The 20,061-nt window shown below is 43.1% G+C and overlaps 1 protein-coding gene across 2 annotated transcripts in view; it reads right to left on the bottom strand.

Moving 5' to 3' along the window:
• The window catches only part of ADK (adenosine kinase), a 552,513-nt gene that overhangs the window by 476,195 nt on the left and 56,257 nt on the right, over window positions 1–20,061 (bottom strand). For both annotated transcript variants that reach the window (XM_005278746.5, XM_005278747.5), the window contains exon 3: window positions 5,487–5,540. In XM_005278746.5, coding sequence (XP_005278803.2) covers window positions 5,487–5,540 — 54 coding nt within the window. The remainder of the gene's footprint in view (window positions 1–5,486; window positions 5,541–20,061) is intronic.

The raw sequence follows: 20,061 nt of genomic DNA, 5'->3' as shown, positions 1-20,061 counted from the left end.
ACTCCATTCCTCCCCCATACCTAGCTCTGCCCCTGGTTATTTTTAGTGAAGTCACTGACAGGTCACGGGCTCCTGTGAATTTTTGTTTATTGCCTGTGACTTTTACTAAAAATAACAGTGACAAAATCTTAACTTTAATCATGTTTAAAGGAAAAAACAGTACTTGCCCTCTTAGAAAAAAGAGAGGCCTTCCATGAATTCCCCCCCACACACACACAGCAAAAAAGTTGTACACCAATATTGAAATCATAACCTAGTGATACCACAAAGTGGGATTCTGGCCAGAAAAAAAATGACAATTAAATTGGATTAAAGTTTGCATAAAATATAAGTTGGTGAGCAACACAGAAAAGGAGTGCATAGTACTAGGCCAAGAGGCCAGGAAGTAGGCTTACTGGCAGCACTCCTGAAATATATACAGCGCTCTTTTGAACCCAAATTTGTACAGACTTATTAATGTCAACTTTACAGTGAGAATTAATCAGAATCATAGGACTGGAAGAGACCTCGAGAGGTCATCTAGTCCAGTCCCCCAAATTTTTCAATCTTCCCTCTTCTTCTTGGTTAGGTGGTCTATAGTGTTATGTAAAGCCTCCGCTCAAATACAATTGTAAGATCTGTAACTTGTATCATTAAGTTCTGCAACCTTTTTGCAGACTTCGTAACTTCAGGTATTGTTAGCATAGCCTTTTAAGTTTTGTAACCTTTGCTAGGGTTACCATACGTCCAGATTTTCCCGGACATGTCCGGCTTTTTGGGAAATTCCAAAAAGCTGGACATGTCCGGGAAAATAGGGAGCGGTCGTGGGGCTTGGATCCGCGCTGGGGCCAGAGCCAGAGCCGCTGGGGCCAGCGGTGCTCGGCCGGGGCCGGTGCCGGACAGGCCGGTGCCCCGGAGCCTGATCCGAGCTGGAGTCGCCGGGCCCGGAGCCGCTCAGCCAGTGCCCCGGGGCCAGAGCCGCTCGGCTGGGGCCGGTGCCCGTACCCCGGGGCCCGAGCCGAGCTGGAGCCACCGGGGCCGGGGTGGGCCGGAGCCGCTCGGCTGGAACCAGGGCCGGTTCCCCGGGGCCGGAGCCAGTGCCCGTGTCCCGGGGCCTGAGCCAAACTGGAGCCGCCGGGGCCAGAGGCGCACTCTGCCGGAACCGGTGCCCCCAGGGCCCAAGCTGAGCCGGGCTGGAGCCACCAGAGCCGCTCAGCCGGGGCCGGTGCCCCGGGGCCCGAGCCGAGCTGGAACCAGGGCTGGCATCCCAGGGCCCGAGCCGAGCTGGGCCGGAGCCACTCGGCCGGGGCTGGAACTGGGGCTGGCGCCCCAGGACCCGAGCCGAGATGGGCCCAAGCCGCTCGGCCAGGGGGCCGGACTGGGCCGCGTCTCCTTGCGCCGCCCCCCCCCAAGCTTACCTGCTGCCTGCCTCCCTGTTTCAAGCTTCCTGCGAACACTTGATTCACGGGAAGCAGGGGAGGGGGAGGAGCAGGGGGCCGGAGCGTTCAGGGGAGGGGCGGAGTTGGGGCAGGGACTTTGGGAAAGGGGCGAAGTTGGGGTGGGGCCGGGGCAGGGGGCAGAGTTGGGGAGGGGACGGAGCCCCTTGGAGTGTCCTCTTTTTGTTATTTTAAAAAATGGTAACCCTACCTTTGCAAGGTCTGTAACCTTACCACTTGTATGAACTTCCAAGCTTTGTAATATCCCATCCCTCAGAGAGAGTGTGAACAAAGGAGTGTATGTGGGACTGGGCGGAGAGGAGCTGTAAGGAGAAAGGAGCCCAGAGACAGGAGCCAGGTGTGTCTGATATAATCTGCCCTGAGAAGGCAATCACGAAGTGCTGTAAAGAGAAGAACCACCTGGTATGGATGAAAGGAACTGGTCTGGGAATGCTTCTCGGCGATGGACACAGAAGGAAAACTCAGTGTACGTGACAGGAGCTGCCCAGTTCCAGAAAAAGGAAGCAGCCATGCACACAGGCAGCTGCTGCTCCTTGACCTGCTCAGCAGCCTGGATTCGTGACCACAGGTGGACACACCAGATCTCCCACGCTTCGACTTCTCGGTCTCCATGCTATCTCTGGTAACTTTCCGCCTGTGTAAGTGTGTGGGTGCGTGAGAGTATGAATGTGGTGAGTGTGCGCGTGTATGAATAAGCTCCAGCTCTTTTCTATTTGACCCAACCGTGGCATCGTAATAAAACTAATACAAGTGCGACCCTGGGTTGGTTTTTAGGGGAACAGAGGTAACATATAGTAGATCCCCTATCATGACACCACCCTTTTTTTTTTTTAACCCCTTTTATCCTTACCCAGAGAGACTTTCAACAAGTTTGTCTTTTATTTCCATTTCAACCTAAGTCCAAGTGTATATATTTTAAATATATAACGCAACACTTCCTCCCTTTTTTCCCTGCCTGTCTTCATGAGCAAACTGTATCGTTCTATACCGATATTCCAGTGGTGTGTTATCCCACCAAGTCTCTGTGATGCAAACTATGTCATAGTTGTGTTTATTAACTTGCATTTCAAGTTCTTCCTGCTTAATCCCCATACTTCTCGCATTAGTATACAGACATCTAAGATACTGATTTAATATTATATTTGAAATCCAGAAACACTTTTTTTTAGACTAACCGAGGAAACACTGTCTGGAAATAAACAGTCTCTTTTATGGCTTCAAATTTACTATTTCATATATGTCAACTCTAATGGACTTGCAGTGAATAAAAAGAGTGGGTATATGCAACAAACTCTGGTTATTACAGACTGTTTTTCTCAGACCCTGGCATCATGTCTCTTATGTCCTTCATACATTTTCCGCCCACAAGATCTCACATTCTTGCTAACAAGGATTTAAGTAACTGAGTATACCAAAGATGCAGCTAATAATTTTTACTGACTTTGTTTATACTGGGAAAGTGACCAAATCACTATGAAAACTGTGTTTTGTATATAGCAGGATATTTCGTGTAATGTTTTCTTCAACCCTTCTATTTCTTCCCCTTTGTCCTGTCAACTGGACAAACTTGGGAGAAAACTCAGGATTTTAGGTCCAGAGCAGCAAGGGATTGTGCCTTTACCTATGAGTATTGACAGGAGTCTGCCAGATTTTCCATTTATATCTCAATTATTCTGACTACTGACATTGTTTTTGATCCTCTGCCTTTATCAAATTGAATATCTTGGTGCTTTCCCACAATCATGACCCAGTATTACTCACTGACTCCTTTTCTTGTGAGCAAAGAAGCAGAGTATCACTGCATGTCCTCACATACTTAAGCAGGGGACATAGATGCTTCAACAGTAAATCTCACCTATCCAAGAGTTTTGAGCAGCGTGCAATGATATACTCTTTGCCATGTGCACATATCTCAGACTATTCCCAATGCCCTGCATATGGACCACCAAGCCAACTACATTTGAAAAGACATTTCTTCATTACTGGGAACTGCAGTTTTATAAAGGCAACTTTAGTTAATTATTTTTATCATCTTTCAAAGCTAAATGTTGTGTTTCAGTAAAACTGAACGGCTTTCCAAGGAGCTTAAGGATTCTAAGTCTGGTCATTAAGACTTCCTCCCTCTCCATGGTTCAAATACACTTACAAAGTATTCTCATTACTAGATTTAAATTTTAGGGTAGCCAACTGGGAATAAACTCCAGAATGGCCCTGCTTTTCTAAGGACACTGAGCCTTAGAGTCATATTCTCTCCTTTTACTTCCTAAACTTAATGTCCCTTTACAACCCCATCCTCCATTGGCCTAAGTTTGATAATTACAGCAATTATAGCCAAACTTCCAAAAACAGACAGTGGTTCTTTAACGTTGCTTTATAGCTTTTCAAGGCAACGAACACGGACTAGCAGATCCTAATCCTTTTTTTAGTTGCCCTAAATTTCTTACAAATCCCCCTTAGGCTAAAATTTTCCATCCCTGGTCTCAGCGCAAGTGTTGTTTTTTCTTTTTCTTCTAAGTTGGAGCTGAATCCGTTCAGGCATTTTTGAGTTACTCAAGCATGAAGACAAAATTTGCACTCATGAAAGCTCCCAGGGCTTAAACTAGAATTTTCAGACTTGGGCTGTTCCCTCACAAAGGAAAGGAAAACAATTAGTTTGAAGAAAATTCTTAGCATGTCAACATAGAATTTTATGCACATGCATCTCAGAATCCTGGGTACACACAGAATTACTTTAAGCTTTAGGTTATCTTAAGGGATATGATACCAGTGGATATTTTTAAATTATATATGAAGTTACTATTATTGCAATATTAAGGCTGAGCAAGCAGGCATGCAAAGATCAGAAAATTCAGAAATTTAGCTATTCCACATAGTTTCTGTTGACATTTTAACAACGTTATTTATATTTCAGAAGCACATTAGTACCATCCACACATGGGAAAGATTCAGTACTTGCCCTAAAGTTAAATGTAAACCTTTCGTATTACTGTTTATATTTAGCCATTGGGGGGGGGGGGAAATCCATGTTATTCTGGATGCAAATAAATCTCAAATGCTGCTTTGAGATTTATTTGGAACACTTATCTGGATTTCAAGCTTTTAAAAAAAATATTCAAGATTTTGTTACAAAGTTTGATTAAAATATCTACTGCCAGTTGTGCTGCAAGACAATGAATTAATAACTATGTAAAGAAAAGCTTCCACAGGTTAGTTCATAAGTTCTTATTGTACATGTAAAAAGAGTAATTAAGTTAGCTCAGCTAAAATAGGCAAGATTTCAAGATCACAGCAATTAGGAAGCTGACAAATAGCATGCAAAAGCACTGTGCAGTATTATCAGTTTAAATAAAAGGACATTACCTGAAACAGTCATTTTTTTCAGTTTGCAGCAGATAAAATTATTTCATATCAAAAACACTGCTTGTGAACATTTAGTAATTATGTCATCATTACTACACCTTAGCGCAAGTTACCACAATCAGTGGGGGGTGGGAGGGGTAGAGGGGTGAAGGGTATTTCCAGTCTGCTTATGGTATGTCATCAGTAGCTACATTATAGTATTCTTCAACTATGTAGCTACCGATGACAGTAAAGTAACACACCGCAGATTCTACTGAACTTCGAGGGCTTGTCTACATAGAGCAGCAACGTGCACTACAGGAGATGTGATTTCTAAAGCTCATTGACATGTTGCACAATCACTAGTCTTTGCAGGCCCTGGCAGTAAACACTACAGGTCAGCTAGTGCACTTTAATGCAGTACTGTATGCTCAAGGAAGTGTTTGTGTAGACCCTGTTGGTGTGTACTGATGAATCAAAGTGCAATACATCAGTGTGCTTTAGAAATCACACACCCCCATAGGGTGCTTTATCCCACCATGTAGATAAGCCTTAAGGGGCGGAAAAAAAAAAAAAAACCTTGTCTTGAAAACAGCAAAAAATTTCTTACACTAACTGATTTAAACCTTTTTTAAAAGGGTGGGGGGAGGAGCAAATTCATATGCACATGTGTGTGTCTGTCAGCCTAAATACAAGGGTATATAAACTTACATTTCTTTATGTTTGTCCTCTGCCAAGATTTGGTCATTTGGCTTCAGCCCATACCTTAATGGGGTGGGGGGGGAGAGAGGGGAAAAAAAAAAAAAAAAAACAGGAAAAAAAAGTTACTTTAGTTCTTAAACAGAAAATTTGTTTTCAGTTTACATTTGAAAAGTAGACAATCTTACAATCTTTGTGTACTGAAAGGCATATCATGTATATTAAATCAGAGAGCAATACCTGTTAACTCTAAAATGCTATCCATTTTAACACAACTAACATCACAAAGTCATGACAAGAAATAATAACTGCCAACAAAATAATTCCCACAGGTATTGTGAGAACTCACAGAGAAACTCAAACTGTATAGAAGTTTTGAGATCCCAGAGCAATTAAAAGCTTCAGGAGGGAAGTGAAGGCAGGTGTGAAGAAAAAGTACCAGCATGTAAATTCGGGCTGATTTAAGTGTTACATTACTTCATGCTTTTCTGGGGAAGAAAAGCTCCAGCTGATCTGCATACATCATGACCACAAAACCCTGAAATTCTTCATGCTAAAATATGCATTATGTATTCAGGGCCGGCTCCAGGGTTTTGGCCGCCCCAAGTAGCCAAAAATAAATAAATAAATAAATAAAATAAAGCCGCGATCGCAATCTACAGCAGCAATTCGGCCGGAGGTCCTTCGCTTGGAGCGTGAGTGAGGGACCGTCCGCCAAATTGCCGCCGAATAGCTGGACGTGCTGCCCCCTTCCAGAGCGGCCGCCCCAAGCACCTGCTTGCCAGGCTCGTGCCTGGAGCCAGCCCTGTATGTATTTATATCCAGGATTCCACAGCACTTTGTTTCATTCATAAGTCCATAGAACTAGAGGGGACCATTACATTGTCTAGTATGATCTCCTTTATCTCAGAGGCCATTACATTTTGCCCACTTACCTCTGTATTGAACCCAATCTTACTATTAAACCGAACAGATTGAGCTCTCGTCTGTTGTCCTAAAGCATTTTCTCCAGACCTCGAATCATTTGTGGCACTTTTCTACACCCCAACAGCCTTTTTTAAGCTATTGACACCAGAACTGGACACAATGTTGTAGTATCAGTCTTACCAATGCCAGATACAGAAGTAAAAATCACAGTCCTATTCCTATACCCTCCTTTATACATTCAAGGATTCAACTGGGCCTTTTTGCTACAGCACTGGGAGCTCATGTTTAGTTCTTTATCAACTATAACCCCTAAATCTTCTTCAGAGTCACTAATTTCCAGGAGATAGCACCCTCACCCTGTAGCAATGGCCTGCATTCCTTATTCCCAGATGAACAGCTTTCCTTTTGGCTGTATTGCAATGCATTTCATTTGAATGGGCCCAGTTTACCAACCAATACAGATCACCTCTGTATGGCTGCCGCCATCCTTACCATTATTTACCACTCTGCCAATCTTCATGCCATGTACCAATTTTATCAGCAGTGACTTTATATTTATTTCCACATCAGTCAAAGTGTTGACTAGCATCAAGCCTAGCACTGATCCCTGTGGAACTCCACTAGCAACAGCCCCTTTTGATGATGATTCCCCATTAGCAACTACTTTTTGATACCCATTAGCCAGTTTTAAATCCATTTAACATGTATTTTATTGATATTGTACAGTGATTTTTTTAAAATTAGAATATCATGCAGTACTAACTTAAAATGCCTTACAAATATCTAATTTGCACCTATGCATCTTTTTCAACCAAACTTGTAACGTCAAAGAATGAAATCAGGTTTGTTTGACAAGACCTATTTTCCATGTTGACTAGAATTAATTATATTCCTAGCCTCAATACTTTACCTATTGTGCGATACATTTCATATACAGGGATCACCTCATCCACCACTGAAATGTAACCCTGTCAGAGGTATAATGCAATAGCCATGCTTCACCAATAATTCCACATAACTTTTCAGACATGATGTGAAAAAGTAACATATGCACTTAATACTACAGGAGGAATTCAGTTTGTGTAAGTATGTATAGTAAACAGAATTTGCCCAGGACACTGGAGCTAAACTGTCAGGAAATATATCATGGGATCTTTAATGACTGTAGGAGGGACATAACTAGTCTGGCTGTGGGCCTTCCCACTACCACAGTTTCCTTTCCATCATGCAAACAAAACATCCCATCTGGTGTTTTCACAATCCTGCTCCCCTTTTAGGTGTAATTTATGACCAATAAAAAAAATTATTTTATATCTACATATATCAAAATCTCTCAGCCCTCTTCCTTGGGCTCAGTTTGTCCTTTCAATTTATAAATGGGCTTTAGCCACCTCTCTAGGCTCAGAAGTCTTTCCATTCTTCTATCAGGTTTTCCCCTTCCTTATATGTCTCCCTCCAGGCTCACAGTCCTTTGCATCCCTTTTAGTATATGTCTACACAGAGCAACAATGTGCACTACAGGGGTGAGATTTCATAAGTTCACTTACTAACTGGTCTGTACAGACCCTGCTGGTGTGCATTAGATGTTCCTTAGTGCACTTTAAGGTAGCACTGTTTCAAACAGCACTACATTAAAGTGCATCAGCCGGGTCTACATGGACCAATTAACATGCAACACTTTAGAAATCATTCCCATTCTGCACATTACTCCACCATGTAGATATGCCCTCAGAATTGGGCTTTTCACCCCATAAGTGTCTGCTCCTTACATGTCTATCTCCCCAAGGCTTTTCGCCTGCGAGTTTCACCTACAGTCCTCCCTGCAAGCTCCCTCTTCAAACTCTCCAAACTAACTCAGGCTGCCCTTACTTTCCCAGAAGGGCTGTGCTGAATCACAGGCTTCCATCATGTAACCCATGGACTCACTCTCTACTCCTAGGAAAGTAGGCTACATCTAGCAAAGGTAAGGCTGAGCTTCAACCCTCTTAAAGGGCAATCAATAGGGCTATCAATCATAGTTAATGTATGCGATTAACGCAAAACAAATTAAGTGGATTAAAAAAATAGTTGTGATTAATCACAGTTTCAATCATACTGTTAATAGAATACCAATTTAAATTATAAACATTTTAGATGTTTTTCTACATTTTCAAATATATTGATTTCAATTACAACAGAATACAAAGTATACAGTGATCACTTTATATTATTTTTTATTACAAATATTTGCACTGTAAAAAGATAAACAAAAGAAATTGTAATTTTAATTCACCTCATACACATACTATAGTGTAATCTCTATTATCAAAGTGCAATTTACAATCAGATTTTTTTTTTTGTTACATAAATGTGGTCAAAAACAAAACAATGTAAAATTTTAGAGCCTGCAAGCCCACTCAGTCCTACTTCTTGTTCAGCCAATTGCTAAGACAAACAAGTCTGTTTACATTTACAAGGCGATAATGCTGCCCCCTTTTTATTTACAATGTCACCTGGAAGTAAGAAAAGGTGTTTGCACGGCACTGTTGTAGCCAGCACTGCAAGGCATTTACATGCCATTTATGTAAGCTTTCGAATGCCCCTTCATGCGTCAACTTGTAGGCTTATTGGTTGTAAGCCTCAATTGAAAAATAGCACCGCAAGCACCATTTAGACCTTGACAAAATAGACGTGGTGATAGAATACCAACTCTTATTAGTGCAATCTGTAGTAGTACATGCAATATGTTGTTCTGTTGGCTATATTACATGCTACAACCAAATTTTGGACTGCTGACCCCAATCAATGATGGTGGTATATTAAGGTACAGTTCCGCATTTCAAATAGTAATTATATGCTAATCTGGGATAGTAGAACAGAGTTACTTTGATAGTCTGCATCATTGAGCAGGGCTAGCAGTCCACAATAGGGTTCCAGCAACAAAATATGGACATTTGCAAGGTTCTAGCATGAATAGGAAAACAAATGATGAATTCACCTTCCATCATGTGTATTTATAGTTTTATTAACTATTTTGACAGGCATTCCATCCACTAATAAAAATGAGCATATGAAAATAGGCCAACAATCAAGTGTTCCATTTCCTATAGAGGCCAATTGCTTCCAATTAGCAATACTTACCATGGTGAGGAAAAGTGTTTTAACTGGTTACAGTTATCAATTTATGCTCTGAAGCTTGGGAGTCTTGGATCGTAACCTAGCTAGTTAAAATGCAAGTGCTATTCAGATAAGATGTGATCTATTTTTAGAATCTATGTCATTTGTTTTAAGATCCTTTAACTGAACATTGTATAAGACTTGTTCAAATTTGAACTGTTTTGCCTTTTGTTATTAAGCGTTTTCTTATTGTTAATCAAGGGACAGTAAAAACAAACAAACGAACAAAAAGAAGTCAATGGACTGACCTTCACCTTACTCCAAGAAAGTGAATTTCCCATCCCTCTCTTAATTCAACATATATTCCCTCATTTACCGCAATGCAGGTTTTAGCTTTATGGGCAATTTAAAACTTCACCACCACCACCATCACCCTTTAACCTATATTTTCTTCTCAGGCTTGGCTCTTCAGTGCATTTTCCTATGCAGAAACTCCTCTGCCATAGCTCCTAGGTCCCACAGCCACTTGAACCCATCCTATCCAGATTAAAGCGAACAAGGCCTATTTATCAGCATTAGTTAGCAGAGAATAATACACATGCAGGGATCCAGCTCCTGAGCCTTGGGTGACCAAACAGAAGTTTTGCATTCCTCTGCTGCTGCATTTTGCAGTTTTCAGTGAAACTTTTAGAAAGCAATTCTACATTAGTGATGAATCACAAGGGATATTCTATGATAATTATCCAGAACAAATCACATTTAAAGCATAAAATACATTTAAATTTATGTCAGATAGTATTTTCTCCTTTCTAAGCTACCCTTTTCCTTTGAACCTCTCATGTTTTCATTACCCTTTCTTGAACACTGTATTTCCGAGGTTGTAACAAACACTTAACTCATTTTGAAAATTAAAGCATATTGCCTTTGGTGGGCAGAGCCGAACCCTCCCTGCCTCCCCCGCCGGAAGTACCGGGGCGGGAATGGAAGTATAAAGGGAGGGGGGCCCTGCTACTTAGTTGAATAGGAGCCAGCAGAGGAAATGAACCCCTCTGCAATGCCCAGGAACTGAATCTATGCTCCGCCACACCCTGCCCCGGAGAAGATGGACCCAGATGAAGAGTTACCGGGACTACCCGTTCTCTACCCAGAGGAACCCGAGGACTGGTGGATACCTGTGGTACCAACCCTGGGGAGGTAGGAAGTAGTCCAGGGGCAGCTGACTGGCTGGCTACAGGGCTGACCATTTCTAGGTCGGCGTGTTGCGGCTGGATCCCCACCCAACTCAGTGGCAGACCTCTCTGCCACTGCAGGGCCCTGGGCTGGAACGTGGTGGAGAAGGGCAGGCCCATGTCCCCCTGCCACCCCAACCCCCGGGGTGGCTGACTCTCTATCTTAGGCCAGGAGGCCTGTGCTCCCTGAACAACCCTGTCAGCACCCTAGCCTGCCTGCTGGGTGCTCAACCCCTTTTGGAGTCCCCGGGACTAAGTGGGCACTCACCCCTAACTGAACCCTGAGAATGTATGTGTTTGCTGGCTGCCTAAGCCCCAAGCTTAGGCTAAAGCCTGTCCCCTGCTCTGCCCCGCCCAAAGGGCCAGGGCTTATTGACTATATATTTGCTGGCTGCCTGTGCCTGAAGCTTTGGCTAAGCCTGCTCTCCCCCACCCAGAGGGCCAGAGTTTACTGACTGTGTATATTTGCTGGCTGCCTCAACCTGGAGGCATAGGCAATAGCCTACTACTAGCCCACTACTAGCCCAGCCCCGCCTGAGGACCTCAGACTTAACTGGTGTCAGCTCCAGCTGAGTAGGCTGAGGGCTAAAGACTATGTTGGCACACCCCCACGCAAGGGCGAGGACAGAAGCCCGGACTATTATTGTGTGGTTGCTTTTATTTAGATGGACCCCGCCTGGGTGATCCAAGCCCGAAGACTACCGCCCCACAATGAGGCAGAGTGGCCTCCCTCCCCACTGGAAAGGGGGGACGGACCACTACACCCTGTCTACCAGAAACCCTGACTAAGTGGCCTAATCAAGACATTGATATAATGTATTGCCTCCAGCTGGAAAAGTCTCTGTTCATTGTAACCAATAATCTCACTACAATTTTTTCCTCTCTTACCAATTTTACATTTCCAGAGACAAGGTTCTTATGCACACACAAAGACATTAATAAAAATACTGAAATTACTTTTCCCCACAATACACTAACACATATTCACAACAACATTATCTGGTTATTGTGTTCTTTCTTTTTCCCCAGCAAACCTGAACATAGTGACAAGTTAGCTTAGCAGTGGAGTCAAACAATTCTCAACACTCAAACTCCAATTTTATTCCCAATAGAAGTTATGGCAAAACAAACCTAATGGGCAGTCAGAATAGCATTATGGAAGTTTGGCAGCGTACAAAGTTAAATCTTCTTTGCCAACCAAAGACCTAAGCTACTATGGAAGATTTATATAGTAATGGCCTATAGTAACTATAGTTGTAACTATCTAGCAAGCAGTAGTGGATTATATTTTCATCACAAAGAGATACAGTATCCCCTGCAAGTTTCTAGCTAGGTGCTTATGTGGCCCTCCATCACCACAGTAATATATTCTGCAAGATAAGGAACTATAATCCACATTTCAGTTTGCACACAATGAATCATCTAGTATACTAGTTTCTTTACATACTAGAAGCTGCTCACAAGAACAGTGCAAGTTGTGTTTTAAATGTCCTTTTGTATTTTTTAAAAAGAAGAGGAGCCTGAAACTGCTACTCTGGGGCGTGGAGGAGGGGATCTTGAACCAAAGATTCTGGGGAGTTGAAGCAGGTGAGCTTGAGCCCAGGACAATTTTGTGGGGGGGAATTTAAAAAAAATAGCAGGAGAGAACAGACGGCAGCTTTCCCTTTTGGAGCACTGCTGTGAGCATGCCAAACAGGCAGCAGCGGAATTGGCAGGTGGCATCTGGAAGCCTACAGTGAAAGAGAGAGAGAGGCCAGTAAGTGAGGCAGCACCTGGCACCAGAAAAGAAGGGATGCAGTAAGTGGGGAGCAAGCAGCCTCAGTGGCTGAGCTGCATCACTGCAGGGGCACCAGGAACACAATGGAAAAGGGAAAAAGTCCAGTTCAGCAGAGATGGGAAAGACAGATAGTAGGAACAATAGGAATAGCTACAAAAGAGCTGGTGCCTAGAAAAAAGGAAAGAATAGTATAAGGGGAAAGAGGAAATGTTAAAGGAACAGTACAGTTAGACCAGAGGAAAAATAACTGAAGAGTCTCAAAGTAGTCTAAGGGGAAAAAGGAAAAAAGGAAAGAAAAAAAAAAACTTGGTTAGAAACCAGTGAGAAAAGTAAAGCAAGAATTAAATGGAAAGGAAATAAGCTGTAATAAAAGATGTGTCTGTTTCTCTTTAATTACAGTTTAAGAAATAAGGAGGCAGTGAGCCATAGTGAAAGTAAGAAAATAGTAAGGACTGTAAAACAAAACACCCAGACAGCATCTCAATGTATACAAGGTGAAGTGACAGGAATAGAGAAACTGTCAAAAGAGCAGAGACTGTAAACCAGAAAGGAGTAGAGAGAGAGTTGTTCAATCAAAAAAGCAATACAGGTCTTTATTTATGCAGAAACTCAAATGTTAGCAAGAGAACTGCTCAACATATACACTAAACATCCTAAGAACTTTTCCTCCAAATTCTGGGCTTCCAGAGGCTGAAAACTGAGAAAGTGAAAAGGGAATATATAGGGTGGGGTCTATGTTCTAATGCATTGTATTTTCTAATTCCAAATCAAAAACTATCATAAAGAACAAAATTGTCAGACAGATAGATGAACATAATTTGTTGGGAAATAGTGAACATGGTTTTTGTAAAGGGAAATCATGCCTCACCAGTCTACTAGACTTCTTTGAGGGGGTCAACAAGCACGCGGACAAAGGAGATCCAGGGGATATAGTGTATTTAGATTTTCAGAAAGCCTTTGACAAGGTCCCTCACCAAAGGCTCTTAAGCAAAATAAGCAGCCATGGGTTAAGAGGGAAGGTTCTCTCATGGATTGGTAACTGGTTAAAAAATAGGAAACAAAGGGTAGAAATAAATGGTCAGTTTTCAGAATGGAGAGCGGAAAATAGTGGTGTCCCCCAGGGATCTGTACTGGGCCCAGTCCTATTTAACATATTCATAAACGATCTGGAAAAAGGAGTAAACAGTGAGGTGGCAAAATTTGCAGATGATACAAAACTACTCAAGATAGTTAAGTCCCAGGCAGACTGAGAAGAGCTACAAAATAATCTCACAAAACTTCGTGACTGGGCAATAAAATGACAGATTGCATTTATCAACATTAAATTTCAAGTAGTGCACATTGGAAAACATAATCCTAACTATACATATACGATGATGGGGTCTAAATTAGCTGTTACCACTCAAGAAAGATCTTGGAGTCATTGTGAATAGTTCTCTGAAAACATCCACTCAATGTGCAGCAGCAGTCAAAAAAGCAAACAGAATGTTGGGAATCATCAAGAAAGGGATAGATACACCTCTACCCCGATATAACGCGGTCCTCAGGAGACAAAAAAAATCTCACCGTGTTATAGGCGAGACCGCGTTATATCGAACTTGCTTTGGCTCTCCCTTTTCCTTGTTCCCTGACCACCCCCTTCAGAGACCCCCGTCCCTAATTACCCCCAGGACCCTACCCAACCCCCCTGCTCCCTCTCCCTTATCCATACCCCCCACCCCTTGACAGGCACTCACCAGCAGCGGTGGGAAGCCGAGCAGCCCGGCCCCAGCCCGCTCCACTCCACCACCTCCCAGCTGCGGTGCTCCGCTTTCCGCCGTCGGTGAGGTTGAGGAAAGGACGCCCCCCCCCCCCCACTCACCTGTGGCGGGAAGCAGAGCAACGCAGCCCCAGCCTGCTCCACTTTCCTTGCCCCGGCCCCAGCCATGTCGCTGGGGGGGGGAGTTGGGGAAAGGTCCCGCGCTCACCTGCGGCGGGAAGCGGAGCGTCGCAGCTGGGAGCTAGCAGAGTGGAGCTGGCTGGGGCCAGGCTGCTCCGCTTCTCCCCACCGGTGAGTGCGGGGAGGTTGGGGAAATGACGCCTCCCCACACTCACCTGCAGCAGGAAGCGGAGCGATGCAGCCCCAGCCCACTCCACTCTGCCAGCTCCTAGCCGCAGCGCTCCGCTTCCCGCCGCCGGTGAGTGCAGGGAGGTTGGGAAAAGGACGCCTCCCCACACTCACCTGCCGCGGGAAGCGGAGCGACGCGGCCCCAGCCCGCTCCACTCTGCCACCTCCCAGCCGCGGCGCTCCACTTCCCGCCGCCGGTGAGTGCGGGGAGGTTGGGAAAAGGACGCCTCCCCACACTCACCTGCCGCGGGAAGCCGAGCGACGCGGCCCCAGCCCGCTCCACTCTGCCACCTCCCAGCCGCGGCACTCCGCTTCCCGCGGCAGGTGAGTGCGGGGAGGTTGGGGAAAGGACACCCCTCCCCTGTACTCACCTGCGGTGAGAAGCAGAGAGCTGCGGCTGGGAGATGGCAGAGTGGAGCGGGCTGGGGCCAGGCTGCTACGCCTCCGCTGCTGCCGGTGAAGGCAGGGGGATCCCTTCCCCCGAGCCCCCTCCCCAGATCGACATGGCTGGGGCTGGGGCGAGGGAAGCGAAGAGGGCTGCAGTCAGCCCCCCGTTAATCCCCAGGGCCACTCTGGGGCTGCGGGGCCCCCAAAAGTGCCCCCCCACCACTCCTGCCTCCCAGATCCTGACCGCCCCCAAGACCCTCTGCCCCTTATCCAACCCCTCGGCACCGGCCCGCTTTACCCTCAACTGACTGAGGAAAATATAATTTGGCCTCTAGATTGCCTCTGCCTCTCCTTATTGCTCTGATTCAAAACACCCCACCATCAGGCTTGTTACATATGTTTTCAATAATTAATCTAAAAAGACTAGGACAGTGAGCACGAGGAATGTCTGTGCTTGCTTGTCCATTTTTTCAGAGTGTGTCAGCTACTTTTTAATACATGCAGTTAGAGATCCCATGAGATTTTTTGATGCTAAAAAGCCCTAACTGAGATATATTGAAAATCTGCTACTAAGGTGCATTCTCCTTCCCATTTGCTGAGGATTATCACCAATATATATGGTTAAGCCCAGTAAATAGTAACTGAACTGCTTTAACAGCAGTGAAAGTACTATTGTCTTGTTTCAAGTAACATTTCTGCACTGTCTGTTATGGCCAGTCATTTGCAAATTCTGAAAGTCTGTTATACACCTATATTGCAGATTGTGTGTGTGTGTGTGTGTGTGTGTGTGTGTTACTTACACACACACAAACATCAAGCTTAGCATCTAGGATCATGCACTTTATTTTTAGCACTATAAAAGAAGTAAGTAGCCTGTCCTACCAAATGCCAGATATTTCTTTAAACAAAAATACCATCCCACACACCACATATAAATATAAATCCATTAGACAAATCTCCATCATAAGCCAAACATTACCAACTAAACCAATATAAAGCCTTTTTTTGAAGCATACACACATCATCCACCCCAGACACCAACCCTCGGACATCACTTCTCTTCATAAAAGTCCCAGTAAAAAGAGGAGCTCTGCAGCATATCCTGAAAGTCTCACAATCTCTTGCCCCACTCATGTTCTGCCTTCATGCTCTCAATTTTCTGTCAACCATGTACACGTTTTCCCCTCACTCTTCCCCTCCTTGCTACCTTAACCTCTTCCGACATCTTTTTTAAACTGCTTCCTGAATGCTACATTCTTATCTTCCCCTTCCCTTCCCTTCAAACACCTCCCTGCTTCCCAGCATCCTTTTAGTGTCCTTCCTGCACCCCACACATCTCTGCATGCCCCCTGATTCTGACTCTCTGCAGCCCCTTACCACCTTCCTCTGATGGTTAGAAAAATAGACAGGAAATTACAGAGCATGGAAGGAATAACCATTTTACTTGATGACACTCTGGTTTCAGTGTAATTGGAAACAATGGGAGACTTGTCTTTGCTAGGGGCTGCCTCATCCACCTGCAAAGTTGGTAGGAGAAATGACAGCCATCTTAACTGAAGATAGTATGTGGCTTTACTCCCACTAAGAATAATAGGAAAAAGCAACCATTTTGACTCTGGGAAAATTCAAAATTATGTCAGCATACAGATGGATTTTTTAAAGTTTTATTTTTAGAAAAATTCCATATACTAAATAATCTTAAGACTCTTAATAAAAAGAGAAGAGAGTTTCACTGATTCAGGTTAGGAGAGTTAAAAGAATCATGAGTAAACCCTCAAAAATGCATAAGGTTTTTAAAAAATTTTTAGTCTATAGCCTTTTTGGAAACAAACCAAAAACATATCTCTGCACAAACAAATGAAGGTCACTTTGTTGGTTGTTAGAGGGGGACGCCACTTATTGTCTCCTAACTTCTGGGATTAAGAAGCTGCCATACCCTCCTTTATCATTATCATCTTCTTCCACCCTCCAAGCCCTTAGCCCCCACAGCCTCTTGCCCCCATCGTCCTGTCTCTCATCCCTCAAATTCTCCCCCCATTTCTTCTCAAACGTATCTACATTATGAAAATTACCTATTGCTCACTAATGCAGCTGAACCAGTGTTGAATATGATTTAAACCCGACAACGTAGACATGATTAAAACCTGCTAGTATAATCAGGGTTTCATTAATCTACACCCCAAAATCTCTGCCTGTCCTACTACATACCCATGTGCAGTCATCTAATCTCTTTGTTGCACCATATTCCCAAAATTCTGTTTACTATACATTTACATAACACTACAGGAGGAATTCAGTTTAAGTGAATAAGTTAACTTTTCAGACAAGTTGTGAAAAAGTATGTGGAGCTATTGGTGAAGCATGGCTATTGCATTATACCTCTGACAAGGTTACATTTCAGTGGCGGATGAGGTGTTCCCTATATATGGAATGTATTGCACAGTCGGTAAAGTATCCTTTTCCATTAAACTGAAAGATTCAGGACAATTTGTACATTACAGTGATAAAAGGCCCAACAATGAAGAAGGTGTCCTTTCTGCAGATCCAAAGCCTGCAACAGTAAACCTGCTATAGCCGCTGGCCACCTACAGCAGAGGAGTCAGTGTCCAGAATAGAGTGCCAGGCATTCCCCTAGGGAAAAGTTAGGGCTGTTTCTAGATGGGCTTCACAGGAATCAGTACTAGGCCTGATGCTATTCAATATTTTTATGAGTGATCTGGAATTAAATATAAAATCACTGCTGATAAACTTGACAGGAGATACAAAGACTGACGGATTGGTAAATAATGAGGTGGATGGGGGAGTATCACAGTTAACTAGATTGCTTGGTAACTTTGGCCCATTCAAATAAAATGTCTTAATACAGCTAAGTGCAGAGTCACACATCTAGGTACAAAGAATGCAAGTCATAGCTACAGGAAGGGAATGGACTGTACCCTGAAAAGCAGTGGATTCTGAAAAGGATTTCAGGATCACAGTGGATAAGAAACAACATGAGTTCCCAGTGTGAAGCTGTGGTAAAGCGGTCCAATGTGATACTTGGATATGTAAACAGGGGAGAAAGGAGTGGGCAGTCAGACTAGATGATTTTATGTTCCCTTCTGGCCTCAAAAAAAAACTATAAAAGGTAACCAGGTAACTGAATATGTCCAACAGAGAAGAAAACTAAGTGGTAGGGAAACATGCTGGGGAAGGAGGAATAAGAGCGACAGAAAGGAGATATGAAATTAAGAGCAAAAGGAGAAAGCTTTTTTCAAAGAAGTCAAAGATATCACCTATGTCATGTTAAAGAAGATTGAAAATTAATGCTTTTCGACATTACAAATTGCTGCAGTTGCCTCAGACAAGTTATGCAATTGTGAATGGATAGAAGAGGTGGTCCATGAGGTTGATAATCTCTCTACTACGATGTGGTCACAATAGGAAAAAATGAAGCACTCTTACCGCTGGCAGTGAGTTGGGTTCAGTACATTAAGTGGAACCATATCTTCAAGTAGAGTTTGCTTGTCAACAAGGGTATCTTCATAAATGAAGACATTTAAACTCAAGGCAGAAATCCAAAGCAAGGTAGTTTTATTGAAGATCCCTAGACTTGAAATGCAACAGAGGGTCCTGTGGCACCTTTAAGACTAACAGAAGTATTGGGAGCATAAGCTTTCGTGGGTAAGAAACTCACTTCTTCAGATGCAAGTCTTCTTCACTTGCCACAGGACCCTCTGTTGCTTTTTACAGATTCAGACTAACACGACTACCCCTCTGATACTAGACTTGAAATGTTGCTTTTAGGGATATGACTGTTTTTAGTTCTGAAGAAATTGTAGCCACACTTTTCAGTACTTGAGCTGGAGGAGTCTCTCATATTTTGATTTTTTCAGCACCAGATTTTTAATTACTCTTATGTGCCAGTATGGGTGGAGGCTTATTTGGCCCGCATCAGGCCTGGAACATATTTAAACATTCTTAAAAATAACTTTTAGAATTTCCCTCAGTGAAAAAGGCCAACCAATATTTTCAGCTTATGTCCTTTGCAAATTTTTTCGGTGGGATATTAGTTTATAACAGGGGTCAGTAACCTTTCAGAAGTGGTGTGCCGAGTCTTCATTTATTCACTCTAATTTAAGGTTTCGCGTGCCAGTAATACATTTTAACACTTTTAGAAGGTCTCTTTCTAGAAGTCTATAATACAACAATAGTTTAGTTATGTATGTAAAGTAAATAAGGTTTTTAAAATGTTTAAGAAGCTCATTTAAAATTCAATTAAAATGCAGAGCCCCCTGGACTGGTGGCCAGGATCCGGGCAGTGTGAGTCCCACTGAAAATCGGCATGCGTGCCATAGGTTGCCTACCCCTGGTTTATAATATAAAATCACTTTCTGAACTTTAACATAGTAGTAATCTAAGGATTATAAAACTATACCATCTATTATTTGAAAGTAATATGTTCCCTAGGTTTGCAGTAAAGTTTCTGAAGTCTCACACCATGGACTGTTTTAGCATAGTTAGGATACCAAACCCTCACAAGGGAAATAGCCACTAATAAATTTATGCATTGCTGGTGGTAGCCTTTTGTTGATCCAACATTATCCTGCATAGTTTTGTTTCCCAACAGCCCATTCAGCCAAATTATGAGTGGGGAATCTGCATGTTTGGAAACCAGGATGTTAAGCAGCTATTAATATTGTAAGACAGATTTAAAGGGCTTTGGACATTAAAGTCAAAACAATAATAGGTTTAAATGATTAAAATGGATTACAACAGAAAGAAAAGTTCACAGCTTGTTAATCACAACACTGAGGCAAGCTATGATGCATTTAATAAGGTTTACCCTATCACTCTGGATTGAAGCATACAGTAAGAGGCTTGTCAAAACAATTTCTTATAACCAAACCTGAGGGTCAGAAATTACAATAAGTCATGTAAGCACCAAAGTATTTGAAAAGGAAAGTGTGCCAAAAAGAAATGAACTGTTGGCATATGCAACTATACAAGATTCCTCACTTTTTCTAGGAATGATTTTTAGAAGGTTATATCTAATGCATGTTATATTCACCAAACACATTCATT

This window comes from Chrysemys picta, chromosome 7 (assembly GCF_011386835.1).
Source record: "Chrysemys picta bellii isolate R12L10 chromosome 7, ASM1138683v2, whole genome shotgun sequence".
NCBI lineage: Eukaryota > Metazoa > Chordata > Testudines > Emydidae > Chrysemys > Chrysemys picta.
Note: the sequence above shows the minus strand (reverse complement) of the source record. Positions and strands in the feature narration are given on the sequence as shown.